Source organism: Mirounga angustirostris, unplaced genomic scaffold, assembly GCF_029215605.1.
Source record: "Mirounga angustirostris isolate CCGP_5_RB_7025 unplaced genomic scaffold, mMirAng1.0.hap1 SCAF_4, whole genome shotgun sequence".
In the NCBI taxonomy this organism is placed as follows: Eukaryota; Metazoa; Chordata; class Mammalia; order Carnivora; family Phocidae; genus Mirounga; species Mirounga angustirostris.
Window position 1 is genome coordinate 165,570,877 of NW_026991712.1, and position 27,809 is coordinate 165,598,685.

At 58.0% G+C, this 27,809-nt stretch overlaps 1 protein-coding gene and 1 long non-coding RNA gene across 2 annotated transcripts; one reads left to right on the top strand and one right to left on the bottom strand.

Annotated features, from left to right (window-relative positions):
- Nucleotides 1-76: 76 nt before the first annotated feature.
- On the bottom strand, nt 77-27,308 carry NHSL3 (NHS like 3). Its single transcript, XM_064589528.1, has 7 exons — nt 26,886-27,308; nt 6,655-6,825; nt 6,519-6,574; nt 6,102-6,225; nt 5,392-5,508; nt 2,710-5,295; nt 77-2,269 (listed from the first exon to the last, which is right to left on the bottom strand). The coding sequence occupies exons 1-7, from the start codon at nt 27,118-27,120 to the stop codon at nt 2,247-2,249; spliced, it is 3,312 nt and encodes a 1,103-aa protein (XP_064445598.1). The 5' UTR covers nt 27,121-27,308; the 3' UTR covers nt 77-2,246.
- LOC135364204 (uncharacterized) lies at nt 18,065-22,102 on the top strand. Its single transcript, XR_010411028.1, has 3 exons — nt 18,065-18,257; nt 19,464-19,557; nt 20,198-22,102. It is a non-coding gene; the product is annotated as an uncharacterized LOC135364204 (long non-coding RNA).
- Nucleotides 27,309-27,809: the final 501 nt, after the last annotated feature.

Here is a 27,809-nt window from a genome sequence, read left to right on the forward strand (position 1 = left end):
GAATATTTTCCCTCCTGATAGTGGGCGCAGTCCCAGACCCCTGTCCCTCTCCCATTAAGAAGCAGCAAACCACAGCCAAGTTTTAATCATTTAATTAACACCTTTGAATGAAACACACACAGAGCTTTTTCATGTGTCTCACTCAGGCTTCAGGGCAGAGGGAATGGATTGTTTGTATAGACATATCAAAGACTCAGAAATTTAAAGAAATATATATATACTTCTCTCTCTAACAGTTTTATGGAAATTAAAAATCAGAGGCTTTTGGTCTCTCCATTTGCACTAGGTCAAGCTCATTTACCCCAGAGGACAAAGAAGGGTTGCCTCTTCTAGATCCTCCCTTCTCCTTTGTACTCTGTCCCACCCAGTGGGGAAACAAGCTCAGAAGATTCTAGCTGAGGATAAGGAGCTCAAGTAACATTGAGAGGGGAGAGCAAGAAACACAGAAGCTGGGCTCCCTCCCACCTCCAGCAGCTCTGGGTTGCCGCCAGAGCCTGGTCTCGTGGAGGCGTTGGCCTGGTCTTGGTTCCCAGGGCATTGGGTCAGGAGCTCTGAGCAGAGCAGTGCATAATGACTATCCTCTTTCCCCAGCTCACTGGGCAGGTGCAGTGGGTACCCAGTAGCTGCTCTCCCTCACCCGTGGGGCAAGGGAACAACCGTGGTTGACAGCTACAGGGAGAAGACAGTGTGAGGGTGGGCCAGAGGAACCTGGGCTCTCGTACCACATCCCCTGTGTTCCCAGCTCTTGTTCTGGGAGGGGTTCAGTCTCTCCAGAGAAGCAGCTAAAAGTGAGGTTCCTTGCCAGGCTCAAGCCCAAGTCACTGTTGAGGAAAGAGGATCAGGACAGAAGGGGTGGCCCAGGTGGGAGCCACACGACGAGGGAAGCGCCGGGGCCGGTGGGGAAGCCAGCTTACCTAGAGAGGTGGCACAGGCTGAAAAGAGGTCATTAAAATTCCTAGAGGAGAGCTCAGTAGCAGAGGCTGACGGCCAGGGAGCAATCACCCAGCCTGCTCCCTAGGAGCACGGAACCCCCCTTCATTGACTAGGGAAGAGTCTGCAATAGAATGCACCTTTGGGTTCCCATCCTTGTCACTCAGCGCCAGCGCCCCCCCCTCCACCCCAACCCCGTGAAACCGCCTGGGCTAAAAGGCAGCTGCAGAAAGAACATGCACTGAGTAAAGAGAAAGGTCACAGAATGTAATCTGTAGGGCCAGGTCCGGGCCCACTGCCCAAACAAGCGCTCCCCCCGGCCAGACCCCTCCACCCACCTCCTCAGGACTTCCTGCCCAGCTGAAAGGGACACAGCTTTGCCACAGCCCATGGGCTCCTGCCTCGGAAGTGTAGCGCCTGCCCACCCCCACCTGACCCAGTGAGACAAGGGGCGGATGCTTGGCATCACCAAGTGCCCACTGAGATGTCTCCCTATTCCGTTCTCCCACTCTCTGAAGACAGAGGGCCTGTGGACCTCCCGTCTGGTTCCTCTCCCCCACCCCCCACCCCCATTTAGGCCCTGGCAGTCCCCCACTTCTTGTCCCCGGCATGGAGCACCCGGCAGAACTAGAAGGCAAGGAGGGTGGTTGGTGCTAAGTTGAGGCACAGGAGGGCTAACCCCTGCTGCACCCTTTGTGCTTTGGAATTCCACAGCCCCGCTCCTGCCTCCAGCCTGGAGAAACCTGTGGGAATAGTGACTCGCCCACCTCCAAGAACTAAGAAATGGGCAAACCGGATCAGAGGGAGGGGTCAGATTGGTCCCCGCTATGGGCTGGCTAAACGGGGACTGATGCTGCCGCCATGTAAACAGGCCCTTGGAATGTGGCTTCGTGGGCCCTGGAGGATGGACATGCAGCTGCTTTTCAAAAGTGCGTTGATTCGGGACTACCGTATGTGCATGATTTGGACATGGGGGGTAAAAGGAAAGAAACTCAAATGAGATGCTCTGCTCCCAACAGTGTGGCCTCGAGGCCAGCAGGGGGCGCAGCCACCCGCTCCCACCAGCTACCTCCTCCGAGATGAGGCCAAGGCCAAGACAAGCGGCCAGAGGGGAATCCATTCAGGGGGGAAAGGCATGTGCTGGATGACTCGGAGGACAGGATCACCACCAGGCTTGCATAAATATCGAAGGCTGTGAAGGTTAAGGCTGCAGGCGTCCTACTAGATCTGCCGTATTCTCTCGTCCTTGGAGCTGCTCAGGTCCCTGAGATTATGTTCCTGGGATGGGTCAGCAGTGCCAGCGAGGTGCCTGGTGGTCAGACCAGCTCTTTCTGTGGGTCTGCGGGGGGGGGGGGGGGGGGGGGAGAAGGACACACTCAGCAGGGGGCCTCCCAGTTGGTTCTGGACGGCCCACAGCACAGCCTCTCCTCCTCAACTGACTGGCCTCGCCCGCAGCACCAGCCAGATGCTTTACACACACGAAGGCAGGCACCGCCGCCCTGCGCTTTATGGCGAGGACCTGGAGGCCAGGATGAGGAGAGAAAATGGCAAACTTGAGGTGGAACTCAGTAGGTCTGACTTCAAAGGCCCACACACCAGGCTCCTTCGCTAGCTTATCAAGGGTGACAGCTCACCCTTCCCAGGCAGCCTGACCCCAGAAAAATCTGGAAGATCTGGTAACAGATCCCCGGTAGCGGGACTTCAGGCACCTCTTTCCCACCACCAGTGATGGGGGGACCCCCCGACCACACACACACACACACACACCATCCACTGTACCTGAGCCAGGCGGGCCCAGCTTCTGCTCCTCGGGGCCCACCAGCTGCACGACGCTTCCGTTCTCCACCGGCTCCCCCTTAGTCCTGTCCTCAGCTCGAAGGAGCCCGTCAGTGGGAGGAGCAGGAAGGGACTCGACCCGGGGAAAGGTGGGGGAGGTGGATGGCAGGACCCCCACCGGGGGCTTGCGGGCCACGGGTGGGGGAGCTTTAGGTGGCTTCTTTGGGGCTTGGGATGGCCGCTGCTCTGAGACGTTCCGAAGTTCAGCCACCAGATTCCGCTGGAGGTCAGCCTGGGCCTCAGGGGACACCGGCCGCTCCAGCTGCAGCTTCTTGGTGCCCTTGGAGAAGATGAAGCTGGCCATAGAGGCAGGGGACTGGGGAGACCGTGGCTCCGCCTCAGGCGGTCCATTGGGCTGGCCACTCACAGGGTCCTTGCTGGCAGCCAGACCGGAGGCCTTGAGCCGGACAGCAGCATGGAGCCCTGAGGAGGGGCCAGGCGCTGGGCTGGCCCGCCCTGACAGGGCCCTCCGGAGCGGCTTCTGGGGGGCGGATGGCCCGGGGGCCGGGGTCGCAGCTACCGCAGGAGCGCCCACAGAGCGCAGCCGCACCATCTGCAGGAGCGAGGGCGTGACCAGGGGCGCACCAGCATCCTCCCTGGGGGCCGCACCGCCTTTGCTGCAGCCCACTGGTTCCTTCCGAGGGACCTTGGCCAGAAGCCCTGGGACAGAAGCAGCCGGAGGTGGGGCTGGTGGAGCTGGAGGCGGCTCTGGGGAACTGAGGAGCTGGCTCTGGGAAGAGACGGTCACTGGGAAGGACGCAGCAGCCAGGGATCTGACAGGCTCTGGGGCGTCTGGAGGGCCCGCAGGCTCAGGGCCAGCCACAGAGAAAAAGGCCTCCTCAGGTGGGGGGAAGTCAGCCATGGACAGGTCGTGCTCCTCAGGTGCAGGAGGCGGGGGTGGGGGCCAGCTGGGGTCTTGGAGGGGCTCCTCCGCAGTCTCTGGGGCAGACAGGGCCTCAACCACCTCTGGCTTCTTAGTGGGTGGGGGGGGAGGATGGTAAGATGGGGGTGGGGATGGTGGGGGTGACTTGTCTTTGGAGGCCCTGTGGGATGGGAACCCAACGGGAGACTCCTGTGGTGGGATCAGGGAGGTCTGCGGAGTTGGCAGAGGCTCAGGACTCACATCAGTGGTAGAGACGGGCCCAGGGACCACAGCAGGAGTAACCGGAGCAGGAGCCGCTTGGTTAGGACTCTTGGACTTGGAAGGGGGTGGGGAGAAGGGGGCAGGCACCTTGGGGTGAGGAGGTATGGCAAACCTGTCACCCAGGGTGGTCGACATCTGTGTACCAGAACGGTCTGAGGGGGCTGGGTCAGAGGATGAGGAACAGAGAGACGTGAGGGAGGAGGAGACCGAGGCCCCAGGAGACCGAAGGGAAGTGACACGCTCTGGTTTAGGGGGTTGGGCCTTGCCCGGGGAAGCAGGGGCCCCTGTGAGACCCTTGGGAGGGAGGGTAGGGGTACCACTCTGGCTCGAGTACCCACTGGAGGGTGAGAGCGTCCGTTCTGGGGAGCGTGGGGGACGCCGGGAGCCCCCTGGAGACAAGCCAGGCACCCAGGTGCCCGCTGAGCTGGAGGGACAGGGGGCTGCCCCCATCCCTTCTGACCCACCGGTGGTGGGCGGCCGGGGCAGCTGCGGCGGCTGCTTCCGCTCAGGCTTAGGCGGCAACCCCAAGGGCCCGTCGGGGGCTGCCGGGCCCCGCTGATGGAGTGAGTAGGTCCGGCGGGGAGGCGGGGGGGGCCGCTTCAGCTTCCGCAGGGACACGCTCCGGCCCGACAACTGCCCGCTGCTCCGAATGCTGACGGTGTCCGAGGCCTCGGCCGTGCTGCCCCCGCTGGGAGAGCCCCTCCCGCTGCCCCCCTGGGGAAGGGGTGCCACACTATGGCTAGCCACAGAGCTCTCGGGCCGACCCTCAGAGCCACCCTTAGAGGAGAGAGTGGAGCCGTCAGACACGATCGTCTCTGAGGACTGAGAGTGGCTCCAGGTGTCACTGGAGGAGGAAGGCTGGCGGCTGCGGGGCCGCGGACTGGAGGCCGAGGAGAAGCGGCCCAGCGAGTGGACAGAGGCCGGGCTGGCTGAGAGCAGGCTGCGGCGGCTCAGGGTGCGCAGGCTGCAGCGGCCCAGGGCCACCACGTCCACGGTGGGTGGCAGCACAGCGTGCGGGATCAGTTTCGACAAGTAGGTGGCCTGGGGCGAGATGGACATGGCTGGGCTCAGGCGCTCGGGAGGCCCTGCCCCTCCCGTCAGGCCGGGCACCGCTAAGGACATGGGCCGGATCACCGGCGGGGGCCGGGGCCCAGTGGACCGCCCAACGAGGGTGTCATCCCGGTAGATACGGTCAATGTGGCGCTGCAGCATGGCCTCCACCTCGGCACCAGCCTCGGCCTGCGCCTCCAGCGCCTGCAGCGACACCCGGGCGCCGGGCGCCGAGACCGGGCCCGCGGGGCGGCCGTCCACCGTGGGGATGCGCAGCGCATCCCGAGGACCAGGAGGCCGAGGGCTACCTGGTGCCTCGCGCTCGTGCCGCAGGCCTGCAAGGGACAGGGAGGACATGGGAGTCAGCAGAGGGGGCGGCCGGGGCTCCCCCCGCCCCCCCAGCCCCCCCGCCCTCCTACTGTGCGGCTCACCGAGCTCCTTCTGCACGTGCTGCGGCAGTCCCAGCACCGTGCTCCGCCTCTCGCGCCGCCGCCGCCCTGACTTCCCAGACGATTTGGAAAATGAGTCATGGGGTCGGAAGGTAGAGCCTGGGGGCCAGTCCAGGGGAGAGAAACTGTTAGAGCAGGTCTCGGGGCACATTGTGCAGAGCACTGCTTTCGTAGAATAACTAATAAGAGCTCTGCAAAAAAAGATCTCCATAATCAAGTAGGCGCGGGCAAAGCTAGGTTAAACAAAGCTAGACACTTCTTTTCGGTACGACTTCTGGAAGGCTTTACTAGGCCGAGGATAATTTCCATTTAGTGAACAATTATTGTGTGTTAGCATGCTAAACACTTGGCATTCATTCCGATAATGTAAGTACTCTTATCCTCATTTTTATAGCACATCAAACGGAAGATTGGAGTGGCTGAGGGTTGGCCCAAGGTCACACAGCTGGGAAGGAGCAACACCAGGCTCAAAACCAGGTTTGCTGACTCCTAACCGTCCTGCTTTGCAGCTGGGTGTGCATCACGAGTCTCCAAGAAGACACAGGATACTGTGTTTCCTGAATTCACTGACTCACAGAGCTTGGGGAGGTGCTACATTAGGAGGAAAAGGGGAAAGTTGCAGGGGCTGGGACCCCAGATAGTGCCCACCACCCCTCTGCCCCGTCCAAGAATCCGGGCTGGTGAGCAGACACCTTTGCGCTGGATCATCTCTGAGCGGATAGAGAGAGCATCCTCTGCTGTGGAGCTCTCAGCCGTGTAGGATGTGGTCTGGCTGCAGAAGGAGATGCTATCTTCATCCGGCCCCATCCGGGAAGACTGTTGGGGGAAGAAGGAGATGAGGCCCTGGCCTCAGGCCACCCCAGAAGCCTACGTGGGCCTCTTGCTGTTGCCTCTTCGGGGCTCCCCTGTGGAGCTTTGGACTCCGATTCTCCCTGGCTTCACCTAGCACTGAGCAGACCTCAGCTGGACTAGCCCTTAGGAGTCATCTAGTCTACCCCTTCGTGATACAAAAAGGAAACTGAGATCCAGAAGGGTTCAAAGACATACTTGCCAGAGATTAAGCAGGGAGGGAAAATCAGAGTCAGGACTGAGCTGGGGGCAGGGCTCACCTGGATGCTCTGGGTGTCTCCATGGTCCCAGCCACCCTTATTCAGTTTCTGTTTTTCTGGAAGACACCAGAAAGGTGCGTTGGGCTAGGCCCCTGACCTTGGAAGCCAAGAGTAGTCCTGGAGGGGAGAAAGTTACCTTGGTGCTGTAGGGAACGGAGCCCCTCCTGGGCCTGTGTGTGCAACTCTTCCAGGTGAGGCGGCCGCCCACTGGGGAAGAAGACATTGTCCTGGTGCTCATCCACTACGGACCCTGGCCCCTGGCCAGGCCCCACACTTAGACGTTTATCACTCTCAGCCTTGGCAGAGCCTAGTGGAATGGAGGAGGAAGAGAAGTGAGGCCTGAGAGCATGTGGATCCTGGGGATGCACAGGCCCCACACAACAGCACCCACAGTCCCAACACTGCACACAGCCCCCGGACATACATGCAACGCCTACTTCCCCCAATCTGTACACACAACTCACAGTCCCGTGTTATACACTCAATACACATGGCCCCCATGTACATGTACAAACTCTACCCAAGCGTGCTTATATCTGAGTACCCACACCACACAAAGGACCCCATACAGGTCACCATACCCAGGCACACAAGCCCCACAGGCCTCAGTCTATATACACACCCACAGACTCCAGGATGTACACAAACAGCACCCAAGTATAAACACCTCGGAAACCAGCATCAAACACAGGGGCCCCCAGAGAACATACCCAGCCCCCACAACGTCCACGGTCCCCATTCTGTACATATACAAACAGTACCCAAATATACATACAACTGTGCATCCACATGTCACTCAGGGCCCGACACAAAGCACCCCAATATACACACAGCCCATAGCGAATACATTTCTCTTGTCTCTACACCCCAAGCTCCACTTTAGGGAAAACCAACCACCCCTTTCACACACCCCCTTGGCCCAGGCCCAGGAAGACACCGTGGGACACTAGGGAGGGCTGTGGGCTAGCAGGGGTTCTACAGAATTCCCATGAAGTCCTGGGAGGAGGGACAAACCAGGGGTATGGCCTCTGTGTCCCCTACTCACCCATGTGGCTGTCCCTTAGTGGAAGGATGGGCAGGGGAGGGGAGAAGGCGGCCCCGGGGGCCCTCCACCCCCAGACAAGGCAGCCCCAACCTCTCTTGGGAGAACAGTCCCAGGCATCCCCCTCTCCTGGAGGCCCCAGCCCCCGGTGCAGAGGAGCCAGGGATCCGTTACAAAGGATCCTGTTACAGGCCCCGCCCATGGGGAAGCTGGTCATCTAATCCTGGGAATGAGGGGCTGTGTCAGCACTTTGCAGCCCCAGCCCCCCTTTAAATGGAACCCACAACATAAGCAAAAGCACTGGGAGGATCATGTGACCTTGGCAGCACCTTGTAGAGGGGCAGGAACAAAACAAGCCCTTTAAAGGGCCACGCCCCACAATCAGGGGCTTCAGCTCAGACGCCTGCCCATTCCTACCTCCTCAGCCCATTCTTCAGCTCCTGCCCAGGGAACCTGGAGGAACCCTACAGGGTCAGAGCTCCTAGGTCTCCCAACAACCCAAACCATGGAGTCTCGCCTAATCCCTGAATTTTACAAGTTGGGGAAACAGGATTGAAAAGGAAAGGCCTTGCCTAAGGTCATCCAGCAAATCAGAGTCAGTGCCAGGACTAAGCTCCAGATTCCCAGGGGGACTCCTGAATCACACTCAAAGCGAGGATCCCCTCCCACCCCCCAAAAGTCCAATAAACTCTGGCCCCCATGTCTTAATCCTGGCCTAAAAGCCCAGTTCCTAGAAGCAGAAAGCGGGCAGAGACCCCTCCCTCCAAAACTTCTCCACCGTCCTGCCCTCCGCCTCTAAACAGCATTTCAATGATCATGCCCCAAACTCCAGCGGGGCTACTTTCCTCTCGCCTCTGCTCCCCACATCCCATCCTCCCACACATGCTGACTGATCTGGGGGTCGGAGGGGGTGCTCTGCCTCTCAGACCCGAAGCATGAGGATGCACCCAGTACAGTGTGGGTACCTCCGGAGGAAGCAGTCTCACCCAAGGGCTGCAGGCTTCAAGGTCAGAGACACCTGGACCCATCCTCCCAAACCCAATCAAGCAGGGCCCAGACAAAGGCAGCGGAAAAGCCACTGGACAAAGGCACAGCGGAGGACAGGGCAGTCTGGCCGCCTTACTGCTCCCCATCCCCCACCCACTACCCTTCCCCGGCCTTGATCCCCCTTTTTACAGAAGGGTCTGGCAAATGGAGGTGTCGGGGGGTCCCTCCTCGCCCCCTCCCCAGCCATACCCACTCACCCTTCTTCTTAAAGAGCCCGAGGAGCACCGGGAGGCGGCGGCCCAGGAACACCACCATGACTGCGGGCGCCACCAGGGCCGTCCCCTATTCCGGCCTCTCCAGATCGCCGGGCGCCGCCTTCACCATAAGCCGGCACCGAGTGGTGCAGTCGCCCGCCCAGCTGCAGAGCTGACTCCAGGCAGGGAGGGGGAGGGGCTGCTCTCCAGGTCCTCCTCCCACCTGCGCCACTGATCCCGCCCCTCGAGTGGAGTGCAGAAGCAGGAACAGTCCCAGATTCTGACGGGGAAACTGAGGCCCGGAGTCTGCGGATGCTTAGCTCTGGTGGAGAGCAGGACTAGCAGGGCTGAAGATGCTCAGGGCCCCGGGGGCAGACCACTAACCCGTCCCCAAGTCCTTTTCTAAACAGTCAGGAGCCAAAGCCATGGCAGGGGTCCCAGCTGCCAGATGGTGGGTAGAAGAGCCATTAGACCACACTTGGCATGATGCCCATCCCCAAGTCCTCCTGGCTGGTGAGGGTCATTCCCTGGGGAAGGAACTCAGACATGGAACAACAGCCTGGCAGAAGCCCAGAACTGCCTGTGCCGGCAAGGCCATCGGCGAAGGCCCCTGGAGGGGTGGGAGCCAGCCCAGGACACAGGGACACCGGGAAGCCAGGGAGTTGTCCAGAGCAGAAACACAGTGTGGCTGCTGGGAACAACTCCTCGTGTGTCTGTTCAGACCCACGCTTTCCAAAGGACTTTCTTCCCACTTCGGTCATGTGGGAAGCAGGCCAGAGAAGCACTGTGAACTCTCCAAGGTCACACGGCAGAGGCAGGCTTCATCGTATACCTCTTGCTCCTCCAGCCCAGGACCCTTCCCACTGGCCCCACTCTGTGACTTGGTGACTGTTGGATCACCAGGCTGAGAGAATGGAATTAGCCAAAAAAAACCTGGTCGTAGGCAAGGGCAGTAAAAATGAGGGGTAGGAGGAGGTAACTGGAGGGAAGACAGCTCCAAGTTCAAATTCAGCTCTTGTCACACCCAAGTCATGACTTCATATGGAAACAAGACCAATGAACTCCTCCTTACAAGACTGTTGTACCCATTCATTCAATCAGCAAGTATTTATTAAGCTAGTACAGGGGCCATAGCGAATGGAGGAGAACTTTATCTTGTTCACTCTAGCGCCTAAATCAGTGCCTGTCATACCGTGAGTTCAATAAACATTTGACAAATACATCAACAAGGTACACTAAGAATACAATTTTAGATTAGTGAACACTGAGGAGCTATGATAGGGAAGGGGGCACCTCTAGGGGGTATGAAGGAAAGTCTAAGGAAAGGCCATTGGAACCAAGACCCGCAGAAGGCGAAGGAGCGGGCCAGGGCAAGTGCTGGGCGCAGAGACAGCACTTCTGGACTGAGACAGCAGCCAGTGTAAAGGCCTAAGACAGGAGTGGGGGCAGGGGGTAGGGGGATGGGGGGAGGTGTCTCAGAACAGACAACGGAAGGCCAGTGGGGCGGGAATATGGTGAGCAAGGGAGAAAATGGCAGGAGCCAGGTTGGGTGGGGCCCCATAGGTCAGCATGGAAGGTTCATCTGGGTAATGACAGTGTTAAGAGATCCCCTTGGGCAACTCCGGAAAGAGTAGCTGGTAGCTGAGGCTGTGGAAGAGAAAGTCTGTGAAGCACTGCCCCCAAAATCATCTCAGGACACCACTCTCTCGCGCAGCACCTTTCTCCCTGAGTCGATAAGAATTCACACGTGGCAAACAAGGGGCTTCCCTCTGCAGCCCCTGCCCCATTTGCTGCCCTGCCTCTCAGAGACCACTCAAGCAGACGCTGAGCCCTCACTCTCTGGAGAACAAGCTTTTGTGCAGCTGGATAGGATGTAAATCCACAAATCATTTAAATCTAAACAAACAATCCTAAGAAGTAGGCACTTTTATCCCCATTTGACAGATGAGGAAATAGAGGCCAGAAAGGGCAAGCTGGGAAGGGTAAGGTGGCATTTGCCCTCAGGACAACTTGAACCCAAAAGCTATACCCTGTCTGCTGTGCGAGCTACAAACCTGATCTCCCCTCTGAGGAAGGGCTAAGGGACCCTATCATCCCCAGAAATTCGAGGTTTCTTGGCCACATCCTCCCCTTGTCCCTCTCTTAGGCCAGACCCATCCGCCCCTTATTAGCCCCGCTCAGACACAAAGAGCAGTAGCCCCACACTTGCAGGGAGATTAATGCCAGGGGCTGGGGGAAGGCAAACAGTCTCTGCCCTCAGGGATCTTACAACAGCCCTTCGAGGCAGGTTCTCGAACCTACTGTCCCGTAACTGATCCTGGACCCATGAGGCTCAGAGAGCTAGGCGACTTCCCAAGCTCTGGCTGACTCCAAAACTGAAGACTTTAATCACGCAGGACACAGTCATCCTCAGCTTCCCCCTAACCAGGGAAACTCGGGCGTGAGCTCCACGAAGGGCGTGGGGAACAGCAGCTCAAGGTCCCAGGCCCACAGCTGGCTGTCAGGGCCACAGCTGCAAATGCCCAGAGGATCCAAGGCTCTCACACTTGATAACATCTGGTTGCTCTAGCAACACCCCTCCCCCCCTCCAGCTCGGCCAGGGCCCGAGGTCTCTCTGAGCCGCTCAAGGCTCAGGCCCACACACCTGTGACTTGCTTAGGGAGGGGCTCAGCAACCTGAGTCTCAGGAGGAGGGCAGGGTCCTCACAAAGGAACTGGGGCCGACAGAGTGGAAGACCTCGCCCAAGGCCACATTTAGAGTCCTTGTTCCAGGACCTTCGGCCCTGGTACAGTCCAGAGGTGCAACCAGGGGCTGAAGCTCACCACCAGCCTCCGCCTCCCCTCCTCCTCCACCTGCCTGAGGAAGGAAGCTTCCTGGATCAGAGAAGACACCTTGCTCTTGGCCACACCCCCCACAAGAAGGGCACACCGGGAAGCACACAGGCCAAGTTCGGGAGCTCAGATCTAGTCCACCAGCAGAGGTTCTGTGCACAAGGACCTCCAAAATGTCCCACTGGGCCCCCCCACCCCGACAGGTGCGTGCTCTCAGGACCACATCCACAAAGCACACCCAGGCCACCCTAATCCAGCTCCTCGTCACACACCAGCACGACTGCAGACTCACACAGGGCCCAGCCAGGTGGCTGTGTGTACACAAAGGCAGGTGCATGTACCCCCCACTCTGGGGCTTTCCTGAGCCCGGGGACAGGGAGGAAAGGGGGAGGGAGCCCCCAACCCCCAAGGCCAAGTGCACATTTGTGCTCATGCGTACACATTGTCTTGGCAACATCCTCCACGGGGTGAGGCCTCAACCTGCCCCATTCCAGAGCAAGGGGCGGGGGCGGTGGCACGCCCACAGCCAGGCAGGCCTGACTCAGGGGAGAGGAATGAGGGGGGAAGGGCACAGCTGCCCAGGTGGCCTTGCTCAGGAGCTGGAACCCTCCAGGCCTGGGTCTGACCCCACTCTCCCACCACCACATTGGACCGCAGGCCAGTCCAGGAGGCAGGATTCAGAGTGTTCAGAGGTCCTGAGTCTCAACCCCTCTGTCCTGGTGGACAAACCAGGGCCCTCCAATAGGAGCAGACCCAGAACACAGGGAGATTTTATTCTCTTAGAGACAAGACAAAGGGACATGAACATCACAAAAACCTTCAGGTGAAGGTTTCTCTTTTTCTTCTGTCTCCCAGAACACCTAACAAAAACCCGAAAGCCATGTATGACTTCCCTTTTTTACAAATGAGTACAAGGAGGCTCCAGGGAAAGTGACTTGCTCAAAGTCACCCAACCAGGAAGTGGCTGAGCCCACAGCCAAACTTGGGTCTCACTCAACGCTTTCATGGTCCTAAGTCTGAGGAAGTTACGGGATCAGGGGGGCTGCAACCTCAGTTCCTGCTTAAAGAGGGGGGGCTCTACACCCCACCTCTACAGGGGGGAAATCCCCCTCCTTCCTTCCCTCAGTGGGAGGCCCCACCCTAGAGCAGAGCTGCAGAGCTGACAGGCCGGTTCTAAGGTAAATATTGGGGGGCAGGGAGTGCCCCTGACAAGGAGAGGAGGATCCCATGCCTGGGGCGCCTGGGGGGAACCAGCAGCAGTGCAGGGAGGAATTAGCTACAATAATATTAATAAATGTCATAACGAGTTTCCGGGTATCTGCTCCTGACAATGACATAACAATCTCTTTCAGCCAGGATGTGCGTCTGACTTTCTGAGAGCCCTTTCCTTTGTCCCTTCAAGGCACGGTTCTCCCTATTTTACAGATGGCGGGAGGCAGCCACAATGAAGTCAAGAGAGGAAAGGCCTGGGAGTCAGAAGGTCTGGATTAGAGAGGCCTTGGTCGAATGAATCAGCCTCTCTGGGCCTCAGTTTCATCTGTGAAGTAGGACTCACACCCACCTCACAGAGTGCCTGGGAAATCCGAAGCCACACACAAGCAAGTGCAAACACAAAGTGTTGGGCTCAGAGGGAGCCTCTTCCTCTCCAGGGTGGAGGGATGGGTAAAGGTCCCTCTCGGGCCTTTCCACTCACAACACCATAATAAACTTGAATTTATCAAGTGACAACCAAGTGAGAGACACACGTGGTCTCACTAAATCCCCCTCGCCATATGGAGGCACTCCCTCGGGGTCAGTGACTAACCCAAGGTCACACAGCTAGTGACTGGCAGAGTCAGGGTGTGTGAGCCCAGCTCTGACTGGCTGTAAAATCCTGTTCTTCCCATGCCACCAGAGGCCTCTTCTCCCACCCACTTCCGGAGCTCTCTTCAAGTCCCAAGTGGCATTAAGGACCATTATTAAGGTCTGATAAGAGACACTTAATAAGAGCTCCCTCTCAACTCGTCAGTGACCTAGCCCTAACCCTTCTGTTGGGGAGGGAAGGGAATTTCAGGGCCAGACCAGAGACCCCACAGCCCTGGGAGTCAGGAGCCTCGGGTTTGAGCTCTCCCTGCTCCTCAACTGCAGCATGATGCTGAGCCAGGCCGTGCCCTTTTCCGAGCCTCAGTGTCTTCATCTGTGAGATGGGAGGGTTGGCGAGCCAATCTCTAAAGATCCCTCAGCATGTAGGACTCTGCCCCTAGGAGGGTAGTGTTCCCCCACTTTGGGTCAGGGCCTGGGGCAGCAAGGGGGTTCACCTTATCTCAGATTCCTCAGACCAGAGAGGGCTGGGCCAGCCCCTTGTCTGGAAGCCCAGGGTTTCCACAACCAAGTGCAGACATACAGTTGGTCATAAGTCTCCTCCAGGAAAGTGGAGGAGACAGGGAGACGCTGCGGTGAGGGGGTAAGAGGAGCGTGACTTTTCCCAGCTTTGGGACCTACCAAAGGCCCCTGGCACTCCAAGTACAGAGGCAGGGGGAGGGAAGAAAAGAATTCCAGGTGGTCTGACTCCACCAGGGACTCAGTCCATTCCTTCAATCACTTCATCTGCAAGGGGGGCCATGTGTATAAACCTGACAGTACAATGTCTGGGAAAAAGAGGGTGGTATGGTGGATGTTCCCTGGGCTCTCAATTCACATCTTCCACCAATCCCCCAAACTGCCCAGGACCAGATGCCCAGTGGGCCTGGGGAGGGGAGGGTGGGGTTGGATTCCTGAGATCCAAGGCCAAACAATCCCAGCAGGTTACAGTATCTTTCCAGCAGTGAGAAGGCCTCTCCCTGTACCCCCCACCCCCTTACGCTTCCCTTTGTCCAAGGGCACTGATCCAATGGACCAAGATTCAAGATTCCTTGAATCTCAGTTCTTCCATTTCCCACCTGCTCCCTCTCTGAGCCCTTGGGGGGCTTCAATGCTTCCTCCTCAATCCCTGCCCCTCTCCCACAGCACTTCCTTCACTTGTCCTCCCTACGAAGTCCAAACCCCCAGGACCTCAGGCTTTCTTTGCCCAGAGGATCTGCAGGCCCCTCAGTCATAAGAAACCCATCTATTCCTAAACTGATTAAGGGCACAGGCTTCAGAATCTGACAGGCTTGTTTTGAATCTCGGTTCAGCTACCTCCTTGCTGAGTGGCCTTGGGCAAGTGACTTCACTTCTCTAAGCTCCAGCTTCCTCATCTGTTAAATGGGGACTATAATGGCTTCTAGCTTATAAGACTGTTGCGGGACGAATGAATTAACCAATGTAAAGGTTTAGCATAGGCCCTTATTTTTAGCTCTGAGTTATTATCTCTGTCACTGTCCCCCAGCTGAGCAGCCTCGAGCACAGAGACTTCATAGCCCTCTCTGGCCCTTATTCCCAACATCTGATTAATCCCAGGTCCTATCACTTCTGCCTCCTCCTCCGCAGTGTCTCTGCAGCTGCCACTCCTCTCCACTCCCACAGCCCCCACCCTGTCCCCAGCCCTCACCTCACCACCTCTCCCCTGGATTACTGCAATAGCCTCCAGACTGCTCTCTGGAGCTTCCACTCTCACCACCCCACCCCCCAACCTGTCCTGCCTGCACCTGCCCCTCCTGTGGCGCCATCTTCCTAACACACCACTTTCACGGGCTCCTCCCTTGCTCAAACACCTTCACTGGCTCCCTATGACCAACAGACTCCAGCCCTCTCTGCTTGCCTTGCATTCTTTCCCTCATCTTCTCACAGATGAATCAAATGGATAAGTACTCAAACCCCAGTCCCATACCTGGGCATGTGACAGCAGAGGCCCAGTGCTGGGGAAGCCTTAGAATCCTCAGCACAAGTAAGACCAAAGGAATGGAGGTTTGCATTCACAGTGGAACTCCTTCTCTTCCCAAGCAAAGGAAGGAGCCTCAACTACATTTCTCTCCGGCCTCCACGCTCAGGTTCAACTCTATGCCTTTGCTCACGACCACTGCCCCAGAGCTGAAGTGCATTCCTGGTCCTCTCTCTCATTTAATCAATAATTCAGGACTCACTCCAACCCTGTAGTTACTTCAAAGACCAAATTAAGACCGTCTCCCCAGTCTTCTAAAACTGTCCCCAACCCAAAGCCTTCTGAATATTCCTCAGCCCCCACACTTATTTCTGTGTTGCCTTGACATTGCTTTCTGGTTTTTTAGGACCACCTTAAAGCCTGGTTAGTCCCTGAGTTGCAGCAGGAACTTAAGAGCACACGGGCTAGTGGGCGAGACTGTAAACAGAGGTTTCTTCATCTCTCTCTCTCCCACCACAAATGGTCACAAGTCCGGACCCACAGTTGGTTCTCAGGAAACCATCAGATTAGAGTGACCACAGGAGAGCAGGCAGAGCCCCAGCCCCACCCCTCGGTGCAGAATCCTAGAGGAGAGACAGGTGGACACATCCAGGATTTCAGGATTGCTAGGACAGGGAGGCTCCTGGAAGGTCCCGGAGTCTCTCATCAATCCACCTTCTGAGGAATCTGCAGAGAGCCCCACCAGAACTTAATTAACCCTTTTTTGCTGTTATTTTATGACGATTACTCTTCAAACCGCTACTGGCAAATGACCTTGCACAAGCCCACCTTCTCCAGACCTCAGTCTCTTTATCCACAAAATGGCTAGACAGAACTGTAAGGGTCCCAGAAGTCACCTAAGCTACGCTCCCCTAAATCCGCCGACAGGCCCCTCTGTGGGAGCCAGGAGGTGCAGAGAAGTGAAAGCAATCTGCTCAAGGTCACCAGAGCCCATACCGGAGCCGCACTGAAAGCACAGACCCCCTAATACCCAGCCCAGGTTCTTCCTGTCACCCCTTATGTGGAGGGATGAGATCATCAGGCTCATTTCAGAACCTCTAGGAATGTGGGCCACCCTAGGAAGACATGGGTGGATTTCCCTCACCACAGCAGAAGGAACCCCACCCCACCTTCTCCAGAATTCTTTCACTCCCAAAGATCAGAAGGAACACCTGCCTCTGTTGAGGACCCCTTATCTTCCTCAGGGGAAGGGGTAGATTCACCAGGTAAGGGAACTAGCCACCCTCCACAGTCCCTCCTCCAGCACCCCTTGGGACTCTGGGGGATACCCTGAACTGTCGCACCTGCTGGGGAAAACCAGGAATCCCATTTCCGAGCCCTAGGGTTGGAAGCCTTTTCTCCATTCTCCCCCTCTACCCACCCCCCACTTGGGAGGCAGGAATGTGACCCGCGGAGGGATCCCGCAGCACGCCGGAAAGGGCTGCGTTCCAGCTCGGTGGCTGCACTGAAAGGGGGGACATGCGGCAGCGAACACGGGGACCGCCGGTGGGGGGAAGGGGGACGAGAGGCAGCGGCGACGCAGGTGGGGGCGGGGAGGGAGCCCAGAGAACCAGTCCGACTCCTGATCACGCCAGATGGAGGCGGCCCCGAGTCTCCAGCCCCTGGTTTCCTGCTTCTCCCCTGCACCTTTGTCTCCCCTCCCTCCTGCAAACTTTCAGCTTGTTGGGGGCTAACAAGTGTGTGTGTGTGTGTGTGTGTGCAAGCGCCTTAGGCTCTGTCTTTGAGCCTGTTGGGGGCTAACAAGTGTGTGTGTGTGTGTGTGCAAGCGCCTTAGGCTCTGTCTTTGAGCCTGAGTGTGGGAGTCTGGTTGGTTGTGCAGTTCTGAACCCGTGTGTACATCTATGTGCCTAAGCCGCTGGGCAACTGTACCTACATGACTGATGTGTGTGTGCGATTGTGTGAATCTGCGCGTGTGGCATAATTCGCGTGGCAGTATAAACCGTACACCTAGGTATGTGTACCTGTGTCTCGGGGTCTGTGCGTCCTACAGCCATGCTGTAGGTGTGAAATGTATATGTGTCTGCATGTCCGTACATTTGAGTGGGTGTTGTGACTGTGAAAATTGTGAACATGTACGTGTGCCCGCCCGTGGGTATTCGTATGTACGTGTGCCTCTTTGCGCATGTGAGGGGTGGGGTCTGTGCGGGGGATTCCCGGCCCCCCACGCTCACACCCACCAAGCCCCGGGAGGGGGCAGCAGCGGTGGCGGCGGCTGCGGCAGGGAGACCCTCCTCCCCGCCTGCCCCGCCCCCACCCCCGGCCCCTACCTGCCGGCCGCTTCGCCGACCGCCCGAACCGCCAGAAGCTGCGGGCCCGGGGGCCGCTGGGGGCCTTCCTCTTGTGGTGTGAGTTGCCCATGGCGGGCGCGGGAGCCGGCGCGGAAACCCTAGCGCAGCCCAACCAGCCCGGCCGCCGGGCCCGCAGCCCCGGGAGGGAGGCAGAGAGACGCGCGGGCGGCCACCGCAGGCGCCCCCAGCCCCAGCTCAGCCACGCCTCCGGGCTCTGCGGCCAATGGCCGGGCCGGGGGCGGGGACGGCTGGGGGGCGGGGCCTCGCGCGCGTCCCGTAGGCTCCGCCCCTCCCCGGACCTGGGAGACCAGCTGAGCCACCCCACCCAGAGCGCTCGCGAAAGGCCAGCGTGTCCAGGTGGGGCCGGCTGGTGGCCCGCTCTCCCGGCCCAGGGGCCGCCTCTCTGAGGACTGCAGTGGAGCCCGGAGAACTCGGAGCAGGGCCCCAGACAGGCAGGGTCCGGAGCCTGGCTGTGCTAGGGCCCACCAGCCTCCACCCCGTGAGTGTCACGTGTCTGTGTGTGTATCTCCTGTCTCTATGCCTGTGTGTACAAATGTATCGATCTGACTGTATTTCTGTGGTAGTCGAGTTCAAAATAACAGCACCCTTTTATATAGCTTTTACTATGTGCCAGGTGCTCTGATAACTGCTTTCATGCCACAAAACAATTCTATAAGGTAGGTACTTTTATCATCCCCATTTTACAGATGGGGAAACTGAGGTTCCGTGAAGTCACCTGACTAGCCCAAAGTCAAACAGCAGTAAGCTGCAGAACTAGGACTCAAACCCAGACTGACTCCGATACCCACTGACCATGCTACTACCCCTCCAGTTTATCTGTGCCTATGCATGTTAACTGGGCATTGGTAATTCTATGCTTCAGTGTGGCTGTGTAGTTGTGTACCTGGGTATAGGTCTGTGACCCTGAACACTTGGATGCCTCTGTGTGTGAGACTGTGTGCCTATATCCATATGGAGTCTGTTTTCAAATGTCTGGATGTGTGCTTTTGTGCGTCTGCCTATGTAATTGTGACTGGCTCTGTCACGTTGTGTCTGAGTGTAAGGAATGGAGTGTGGAGGTTAACGTATGTGAAGCTGCCCGTGGCTGTGTGCCCCTCACTCACCCCCTGTCGTACAAGTCTTTTGTTTTTCAAACCTAGGCCAGGCTTCACCTCTTCCAGAAATCTTCCAGGCTGCCAGGCTGTCCTCACCTCTATGTCCTCACAAGTGCCCTTGTGCCCAGGGCCCAGCAGCCTGGGCAGGGGCTCTCCTTTACCATTGCTCTACCCTGTCTCTCCAACTAGGGGCAGCATGGTGTAGCAGAGACACCGCTGGGCTGGGAGTCCAGAGCCCTCAGTGCTAATCCTTTCTGCCACCCGAGCATGAGCAGACCCCTCCACTACACTGTGCTGCCCCTTATGCCCAGTGGCTCCAGGGCACCCCGTGCCTCCCTGCAAAATGGTAGAGTCAGAGCTGATCTCTACCCTCCTTGAGGCGCATACCTTGCTAAGAGTTTGAGGTTAACAACAATGCAGTCCCTGAGGGGTTATATTTATTCATCCATCCAGAAAACACTTGTCAGACATACACTATATATACCAAGCTGTGTGTACCAGGCTCCTGCTTTGCACAGAGAAGAGAGTCCTAGTGTCAAAGCTGGAGGAGACCTCAGAGTATCTGCTAGCCCAGTTCCCTCAATTTACAGGTGGGGCCCATAAAGGGGAAAGGTGGTGTGGAGGAGCAGAGAGAACACTCAAGGATAACATCCAGATCCCTTGGCATGAGTTGAGCAACGGCAGGTATGCAAAGAGCTTCAAGGGACGTCTGGAGGGTAGCAGGTGCCTTGGCCTTTGCAAGAGGCCTGGCAGCAACTGCCCTGCCCCCAGTTCAACCTCATCTCCCACCACAGCCCTGCTGCTTGCCACCACCCCGCTCTCCCACTGCACACCTCCAGGTCTTCCCACGTGCTTCTTCCTCCTCCACTTTTGCCTGGAAGATTCCTCGTTCTCCTCAGTACCCTGCCCGACAGTCTGTTCCTCCAGGGAGTCCTCCCTGCACCCGTCCTCCCCCAGCTCAGCCCTCTGTGCTCCCACCAGCGCTAGTGCTGCCCTCTGATAGAACCGATCACACCCCAGGGCCCGCCAGCAGCCTGTGTAACACTGTCCCAACACTTGTCTGGAGACAGCGGTTCCTTTCCTTTCCTTTCCAACCAGAAAACAAGCTCCCCAGGACAGTGATCGCCTCCCTCCCCTCAGTATGCCCAAGCGCAGCACAGCGATGGGCGCCCAGCAGGCGCGCTGTGGGTGTTGAACGGGAGCTGATGGAAGCAGAGACGGTGGGCTTGCCTGCTGAAGGAGGTGGTGATGCTGCTGCCTACGTACTGGGAGAGGGGAAGCGGTGCGGGTGGGAGAGTCCCAGTCTCACCTTCTTTCACTACAGAGGCTGTGCTGGCTCCAGGATCCTAGAGGAAGAGTGTTGCCCCCAGCCAAGAGCATAAGAGCGCCTGGGGTAGGACCGTGGGAAGGAGCTGGTATGGAAGACCAGAACTCCTGGAAACCACAACATCGGGCCTGAGTGCCTCATGACTCTCTGGAACAGCGCGGTGAAGACCTCGCCTAGCTAGAGGCTTGGAGGAGAGGGGTGTCCTAAGCAGACAGGAGGCCCGACCTTGAGCAGACCCCAGCAGCAGCCTCCGGGGAATTATGCACTTTGCCAGAAGATTTGGGGTTTAAACCCTTTGCAAGCTGAGCTGTCTCCGTCTCCCCTCCGTGCCAGTCACAGGCCTGGGCACCCTGTGAGTAGAGCTGACAACCTTTGATGAACCGGCCCCTGAGGGCAGGAGACACAAAAGCAGACAGTGGAGTATAATAATGGGAGAGATGGACAACGATTTCACCCATCCTGCCCCAGGAAGCTGCTGCCACCTACTTTTCCCCCAAGTCGGCCCGAGTGGGGTCTGCCGGATCTGCAGACGTGCAGCCGGAAGGTGGAAGTGTGGATACCTGCTCTCCCCACCCCACCCCACCCCACTTTCACCGTGGCCCAAACAATATACAATGCCTCCTCTCATTAGTTTTCATCCGCATGTGACAGGCCAGGAGCAGCTGAGACAGCTTTGAGGGCTGGGGAGAGGGGGATTTCCGGGGGACAGCTGGGTGAGGGGAGGCTCTCCCTCTCCCCTCTTCTGACAAGAGGGGGAATTTTTCTGGCCGCAGGATTTAGCCACCCCAGTTCAGCAACCCTTGCTGGCAGCCCTGCTTCAGGGGCAGGAGAGGGACAGAACAGTGGGGGGAGGGCCCATCCTAGCCTGAAGGGGATTTCCAGAACGCTGGGACGTGGGCCATGAGTGGGGATTTGAGGCCTCCGCGAGGAGGGAGGCGGAGAGGCAGCTGGAACGAGCCCTTGAAGGTGCTGGAGGTAAGGGAGAGGATGGAGGCCTTCTTGGCCTCAGCTTCGCGCTCATCTCATCCCACTCCTGGTAGGGGCACCTCTCTGGGACGGGATTTTCCATTGGAAGTCTGAACAAAGGAGTAGGGAAGCTGAGGTCAGCCTGGCGGGTGAGGGCTCCTAGTCCACCTCTAGTGCTGGCCGGCTGGATGACCTTGAGCGAGACACTTCGTCCTCTGGGCCTCAGCCGCCCGTCTGTATGTGCCATGAGGGCAGCCTGTGGCATCTCAGGCCGTCGACGCTGAGCATCTGGAATTGGCAGATGCCCAAGCTCTGGGGCCCATATCGGATCACCCACCTATTACCCAAAGCCACTTTGTGCCAGGCCCTGTGCTGGGCAGGGCAGAGGGAAAGGACCATCAACCCAGCTCCTGCCCTCAGGCTGTTCAAAACAGTGAGGGATGGCGATTCCTATACCCACAGAACCCAGACAGCCAGTTGGCCCCAGCCCTTTGCAGGTGCCTTGCCCGATTCCAGCCCTGCAAATCCCTCAACCCCCCAGCTTCCCCTCATCCTTCCATTTTAGTTCACGTGTCACCTCCTCCGTGAAGGCATCCCTGATGTCACCCATGGGATCACTATGCTCCCTCCTTTGTCCCACTTCTTGACCCTTAATTACCTGTTCAGTGTCTGGTTCCTCCCTCAGATTACGAGGTTCGTGAGACTGGGACCTTGTCTCTCATTCATCCCCAGGACAATGTCTGGCACATAGTAGGTACTTATTACCTAATATTAAATACTTACTAAGTATTTTTTTTTAAAGATTTTAATTTATTTGAGACAGAGAGAATGAGAGACAGAGAGCATGAGAGGGAGGAGGGTCAGAGGGAGAAGCAGACTCCCTGCCGAGCAGGGAGCCCGATGCGGGACTCGATCCCGGGACTCCAGGATCATGACCTGAGCCGAAGGCAGTCGCTTAACCAACTGAGCCACCCAGGCGCCCCTTACTGAGTATTTTGATATACATTAGTGAGGCTCCCTCTCCCATCTGGACCCAAGATAGATAATGCCCATCCCTTTACAGGGGCCTGGAGGAGGTGGACACAGAGTCCTGTATGGAAGTCACTCCCCCACTGGATGTATGCCACAGCAGAGGGAGCCCTGCCCCAATCACATTGGTCCAGGCCCCAGGCTAAGGACACTGAGATGCCCTACCCAAAAAGGTGGCCAGAAAAACAGACTGTCCAATTCCAAATCCCTTAAGCACCCCGCTCTAGTCTGGAGGCAGTAATTTCCCTGGGGGCTATCACAGAGATGATGATGCTGGCGCCGGGCCTTGAGGGATGAATAAAGGTTCAGTGGATAGAAAAGTGAAGGGAAGCACACCCTAAGTAGGGGAAACAGTGCACGCAATGGCACAGAGTGTGGAAATACATTTTTACTGAAAAGCAAACAGAGGGGCACCTGGGTGGTGCAGCCAGTTAAGCATCTGACTCTTGATTTCAGCTCGTGGCCACGATCTCAGGGTTGTGAGATCGAGCCCTGCATGGGCTCTGTGCGGGGCATGGAGGCTGCTTAAGATTTTCTCTCCCTCCCCCTCTGTCCCTCCCCCCCCCACAAAAAAGAAAGAAAGGCAAACAGACACTATCCTACCCTTAGATAGGCCAAGTGTCCATTATCCAAAGTGGCTTTGGGTCCTCATTTTGCTTTAAAAGAGCAACAAAGGGGCGCCTGGGTGGCTCAGTCGGTTAAGCGACTGCCTTAGGCTCAGGTCATGATCCCGGGGTCCCAGGATGGAGCCCCGCATCAGGCTCCCTGCTCAGTGGGGAGTCTGCTTCTCCTTCTGCCCCTCACCCCGCTCGTTCTCTCTCTCTCTCAAATAAATAAATAAAATCTTAAAAAAAAATAAAACTAAATTGAAAAATGAAAGAGCTATACAGGCCCCTTCCTCAACAGAGAGAGATGGCATTAGTCACACGGATTCTCCCCGCCCACCTTACTATAACATCTAGGCCACTGGGTCCCAATGTCTTGTCCATGACTGGCCAAAAGGCAGACTCTCCTTTCCTGAGCATGGCTCCCACCCTTGTGGCCCCAGCCCATTCTCCAACCAGAATTTTAGAACCAGGAGGGCTCTCAGAGGCCATGAAACCCCATCACTGTCAAGACAGGGCATATGTGGCCCACAGTGGGGCAGAACTCAAACTCAAGAGTCTCTCCACAACTCCACACCAAGGAGAGTTCCTCCTGAGTGAGTGGCCAGCATTGTTCAGGTTAAATCTGCTGGACCTCAGTTCTTTCAGTACTGAAGCCACCCGCACTCTGACCACCCGGTCCCCTCCCTGGCCACTGCCCACTGCCCAAGAGGAACCTTCAGGAGGGCTACATTCTCCTACAGTGGTTACTGGTTCCCCCTCTCCAGAGGCAGAAACAGACCTAGCCTCATACTGTTTGGCTTCCAGAGTGTGGCCTCAGGAGGCCGACAGAGTTTCTGCCATTGCCATGCCGTGAACATCATTTCCATGCAGGTGGGGACCTTGCCTGTCCTGTCCCAGGTATTCGCATTACCCTGAACAGTGCTGGACACGACATAATAAAGAATGTGTCTTTTTCAAATAAATGAAGCTGAGTGACCTGGATCAACTTACTTTTTACCCACTGGGCCTATTTTCTCACCTAGAAATGGTAATAACTGCCCATCTCCCAGGTTGTGGTTAAGGACAAAGGAAAACATTCATGAAAATGCCCAGCCAGGGTCTGACACATAGCAGCCTTCATGTTGCTTCTTCAAATTAGCCAGCACACGGGGCGCCTGGGTGGCTCAGTCGGTTGAGCACCCGACTCTTGATTTGGCTTGGGTCATGATCTTGGGGTTATGGGATCAAGCCCCGCCAATGGCTCCCCACTCAGCGCAGAGTCTACTTGAGATTCTCTCTCTCCTCTCCCTCTTCCCCTCCACCCACTCTTTCTCTCTCTCTCTCTCTCAAATAAATCAATCAAATTAGCCAGCACCCTGCCCTCCTTCTACACTCTGCTCACCTCCTGCAGAGAGCCTCCCCTGGTTATCTACTGGGCTCCAGTCCTGGCGTCTGTCCCAGAAACACTTCCTCCCCACATACTTGTCTAGAGTCCAGGCGATATTTCTGGAAAATATGGATTCTTATTTGTTTACCTTTCCTTATGCCTGAGTCTTCTGTTGGACAAGGGTTAAGAATCCACCTTCCGTGGCTTCCCCCTCAATCATCATCATCACTGCCATGGGTATCTGAGGTGTGACCAAGAGTTGAGTTCCAAACATGGATCAGCTAACGTCCAAGTCCTCAGCATCACAACTGCAGAAACCTGCTCCCATCCAGACCATTCTCCACAGTTCACAAAGCACCTGCATCTCGGTTATCTCATATGACCCCTGAAACACCCGTATAAAGCCAGGATTTATTCCCCCTATTTTATAGATCAGGAAACTGAGGCTTAGAGGGGCTCACGATCTGCCGGTGTCACGCGGCCTGGGAGGGCCGGCAGAGTTGTCCTGTCAGCCTCTGAGCCCATTCCCACCAGACTGGGTCCTTAGAGCTCAGGTGAAGGTGATTAATAAGAGTAAGCCCTTGCATTTCAGTGGTGATTTCACGTTCCTCTAATTTCCGCATTCGCTCTTGTGAGATCTTACAGAGACAATCTTGGCGTCACGGACCCAGCAATGCAATGTCCAGCCAGAGGGTCACCCCTGTGAGAAGGTCCCCTCTCTGCCCTGAGACAGTAATCAGTGGGGCCACAGAGAGGTTGCTGCCCAACGTCACGGGGCTTGCTAGTGACTGAGCCAGAATTTGAACTCTCATTTGCCTAACTCTCCTACTCCTCCCACTCTGCCAGCTTCCCTCAATTCTCTCTGGGCCTTTTGCCATCTCCATTCTGAACATTTTCCCCAGAAAGAGTTAAGTCTTCTCTGGGCTTTCCCTTCCTGACCAGCAGTGCCAATGGAGATTAGAGAGATCGGATTTATTTCTCTTAATAAACAGAGAAGAAGTTGGGCCAGGCAGGTGACAAGGAAACAATTGGAATAATAGGAGGCTGGAGCAAAAGGGAGTAGGACTTCCTCTGGGGGCTACCCCCAGACCTGGAGATACAACAGCCAGGGGCAGGGAGGTGGTTCCTATGCACGTGGGCTCAAATCAGGCGACATGCTGCCCAGAAAGCCCAGTGCTACCAGATACCTAACACAAGGCAGGGAGAGGCCTACCCACTGACCCAATGACCCCAACCCAGGCTGTTGGAGCAGGGACCTACAGGGTCAGCTTTTCCAGCCCCTGTCTCCAGGCTGGTCTCAGAGGGGAAAAGGGTCCACTGCCCTGGGGTACACCACTAGCCTTCTATCTCCAATCCTGACCATCTGACCAGAATCCATCCTGCTGCAATTCTGACCCATGCCCTCTTGAGATGGGGATGACTTCAGACTGAATCCCAGTGGGACAGCATTAAGACAGACTCTGCATCCAGTTGGGAGCCCTGAGAAACACCCCTCACCCAAACCCTCCCTCAGGGCTTGGCCCAGCTATCCCTGCCCCAGCACCCTGACTTCTATATGTGCCTGGGCCAAAGGCCCTCATCCAAAAGGAAGATCAGGCCGGATGCAATCACACAAGAGGCTTTTCACACTCTTCCTGACCCCTCAAACGGTCCTTCTAAGTCTCCTGCAGAGGAGGTGGTTAAAGGACACCGGGAGGGTAAACACAGTATGGGATGGGCCCGAACACACCGCCATTTCCTCACCTCTGGCCCTGCAGCTCGAGCCAGAGGAAAGGTAGACTTCGGAGCAGGGCAAGCCCCAAGGGAGCCCCACCCTCTTGCAGAGATTCATGCCCTACCCCTCAAAAGGGACACAGAAACAGAGGGGGAAATGAGAAAAGAACCAAGCAAGTGCCCAAAAGGAAAGTGACCCCAGCAGGGATGGGCCAAGTCAGCCACCCCTTCCCTCCCCTCAGGCTGCCCATCCATCAGGCCAGAGAGAGCCCAGAGACAGGGAATTGGCTGTGGTTATTTTAAGTACCCATCGCAGCTCAGGTACAGCCTCTCCATTAATGTGGGCCTCAGTTTCCCCCATCTGACACGGGCATGTTTCTACCAGGACTGGGGGAAGGAGTGATGCGGAGGGGCACCACGGCTGGTTCTCATCGGGGAGCTCAGCATGCCCGGAGGTGGATATTTGCCGTTTGGCCCAGGGGAATGGTGAGGGGGGCCGGGTGGGAAGAGCTAACACCGGTAAGAGCCCAAAGCATGCTGTGCTCCATGCTGGGTCCTCCGTGGGGCTGAAACACCTTCTGAGTGCAGCTGACCTTCTGGACCTGGAGGAATCCCCACCAGAGACGCAAGGCCACCTGCCTCTCCCATGGGCCCCAGGCCAGAGCCGACTGTCCGGCCCCCTGACTCAGCAGAGGGCAGAAGCTGGGTGAGTCTGGGGGAGAGGGACTGCCTCACCGTCCCGAGAGCCAGACTACCAGCACTTCCTGCTTAAGCCCGGAGATTCCTGCCCCAGCCCTAGAATGGGGTCGGGCTGAGTCTGGGAAATGCCGGGGCGGGGGCGGCGGAGAATGGGGGGTGTCGGGCTGAGCCCCGGGCTCTCCGCTCCCCCGGCCCCGGCGCCTAGGGGTTCACCCCTCCAACACGCCGCGGACCCCCGGCGGAGCCACCCCGGCAGCACCCTCGGCGCCGGCCGGCGCGCAGCCCAGGTGCCCGGCCGCCTTACCTCGGCCTTTAGCCTTGGCCCTCCTGGCCTTGTCGTCCGCCTTCTTGGCCCGGGGGGCGGCCGATTCGGCTCCCTCGGCCCCCGCCGCCGCCTTCTTGCGCCGCTTGCCCCGCAGCCAGCTGAAGGCGCGGCGGAGGCCGGACGCGCCGGAGCGGGACTTCTTCCTGCGCGGGGGGCCGCCCGGGCCCCCCGGCTCGTCGGCCGCAGGTGCGGCGGGGGGCTCGCGGGCCGCCATGGCGCGGCGGGCGGACCTCCGGCGGGGGGTGTGGGGGGCGTCAGGCCCCGTGCGGCCGGGCACCCATGCGCGGCGCGGGCGCGCGGGCAGGCGGCCGCCGCGGGGACACGCGCCGGAGAAAAGTTTGGGCGGCGGAAGCGGAGCCCGCGGGGAGCGGCCGGCCGGCGGGAGCGGCGCGGGAGGGGCGGGCCGGGCGGCGGGCGGGGCGCGGAGGCCGGCCGGGAGCCGGGGAGGGAGCGGCCGCCGGGCGGGGGCGGCGCCGCCTGCCGCCCTCCCCGCCGCCTCCGGCCGGCCGTGCGGCTCCGGGCGCTCCGGGCGCCGGGGGAGGGCGGGGTCGGGTGGGTCGCGCGGCGGCCCGGGGGACCCAGAGGGCGGGGTCGCGGGGCGGGGCGGGAGGAGCCCGTCCTGAGGTTCGGTGCCGGCGGGGGCACGAAAGGGTCTTCGCTCCGCGGGAGGAGGTACGGGGAGGGGAGCGGGCAAATGCTGGGCTTGGACCCCGGGACAGCTATGTATCCTGAGTTCAGCCTGGGAAGACCTGGGGGTTCTAGCATTCTTCTCCTGGAATATGGGAATTCTGAGAATTCTTTCCAGGACTCAGACGGTACTGGAGGTTTGCTCTAGAGACTGAGGCTGCTGATGCACCTGAGACCTGTGACCGAGAGCGGGCTTTCCTCTCCAGTCTGGCGATT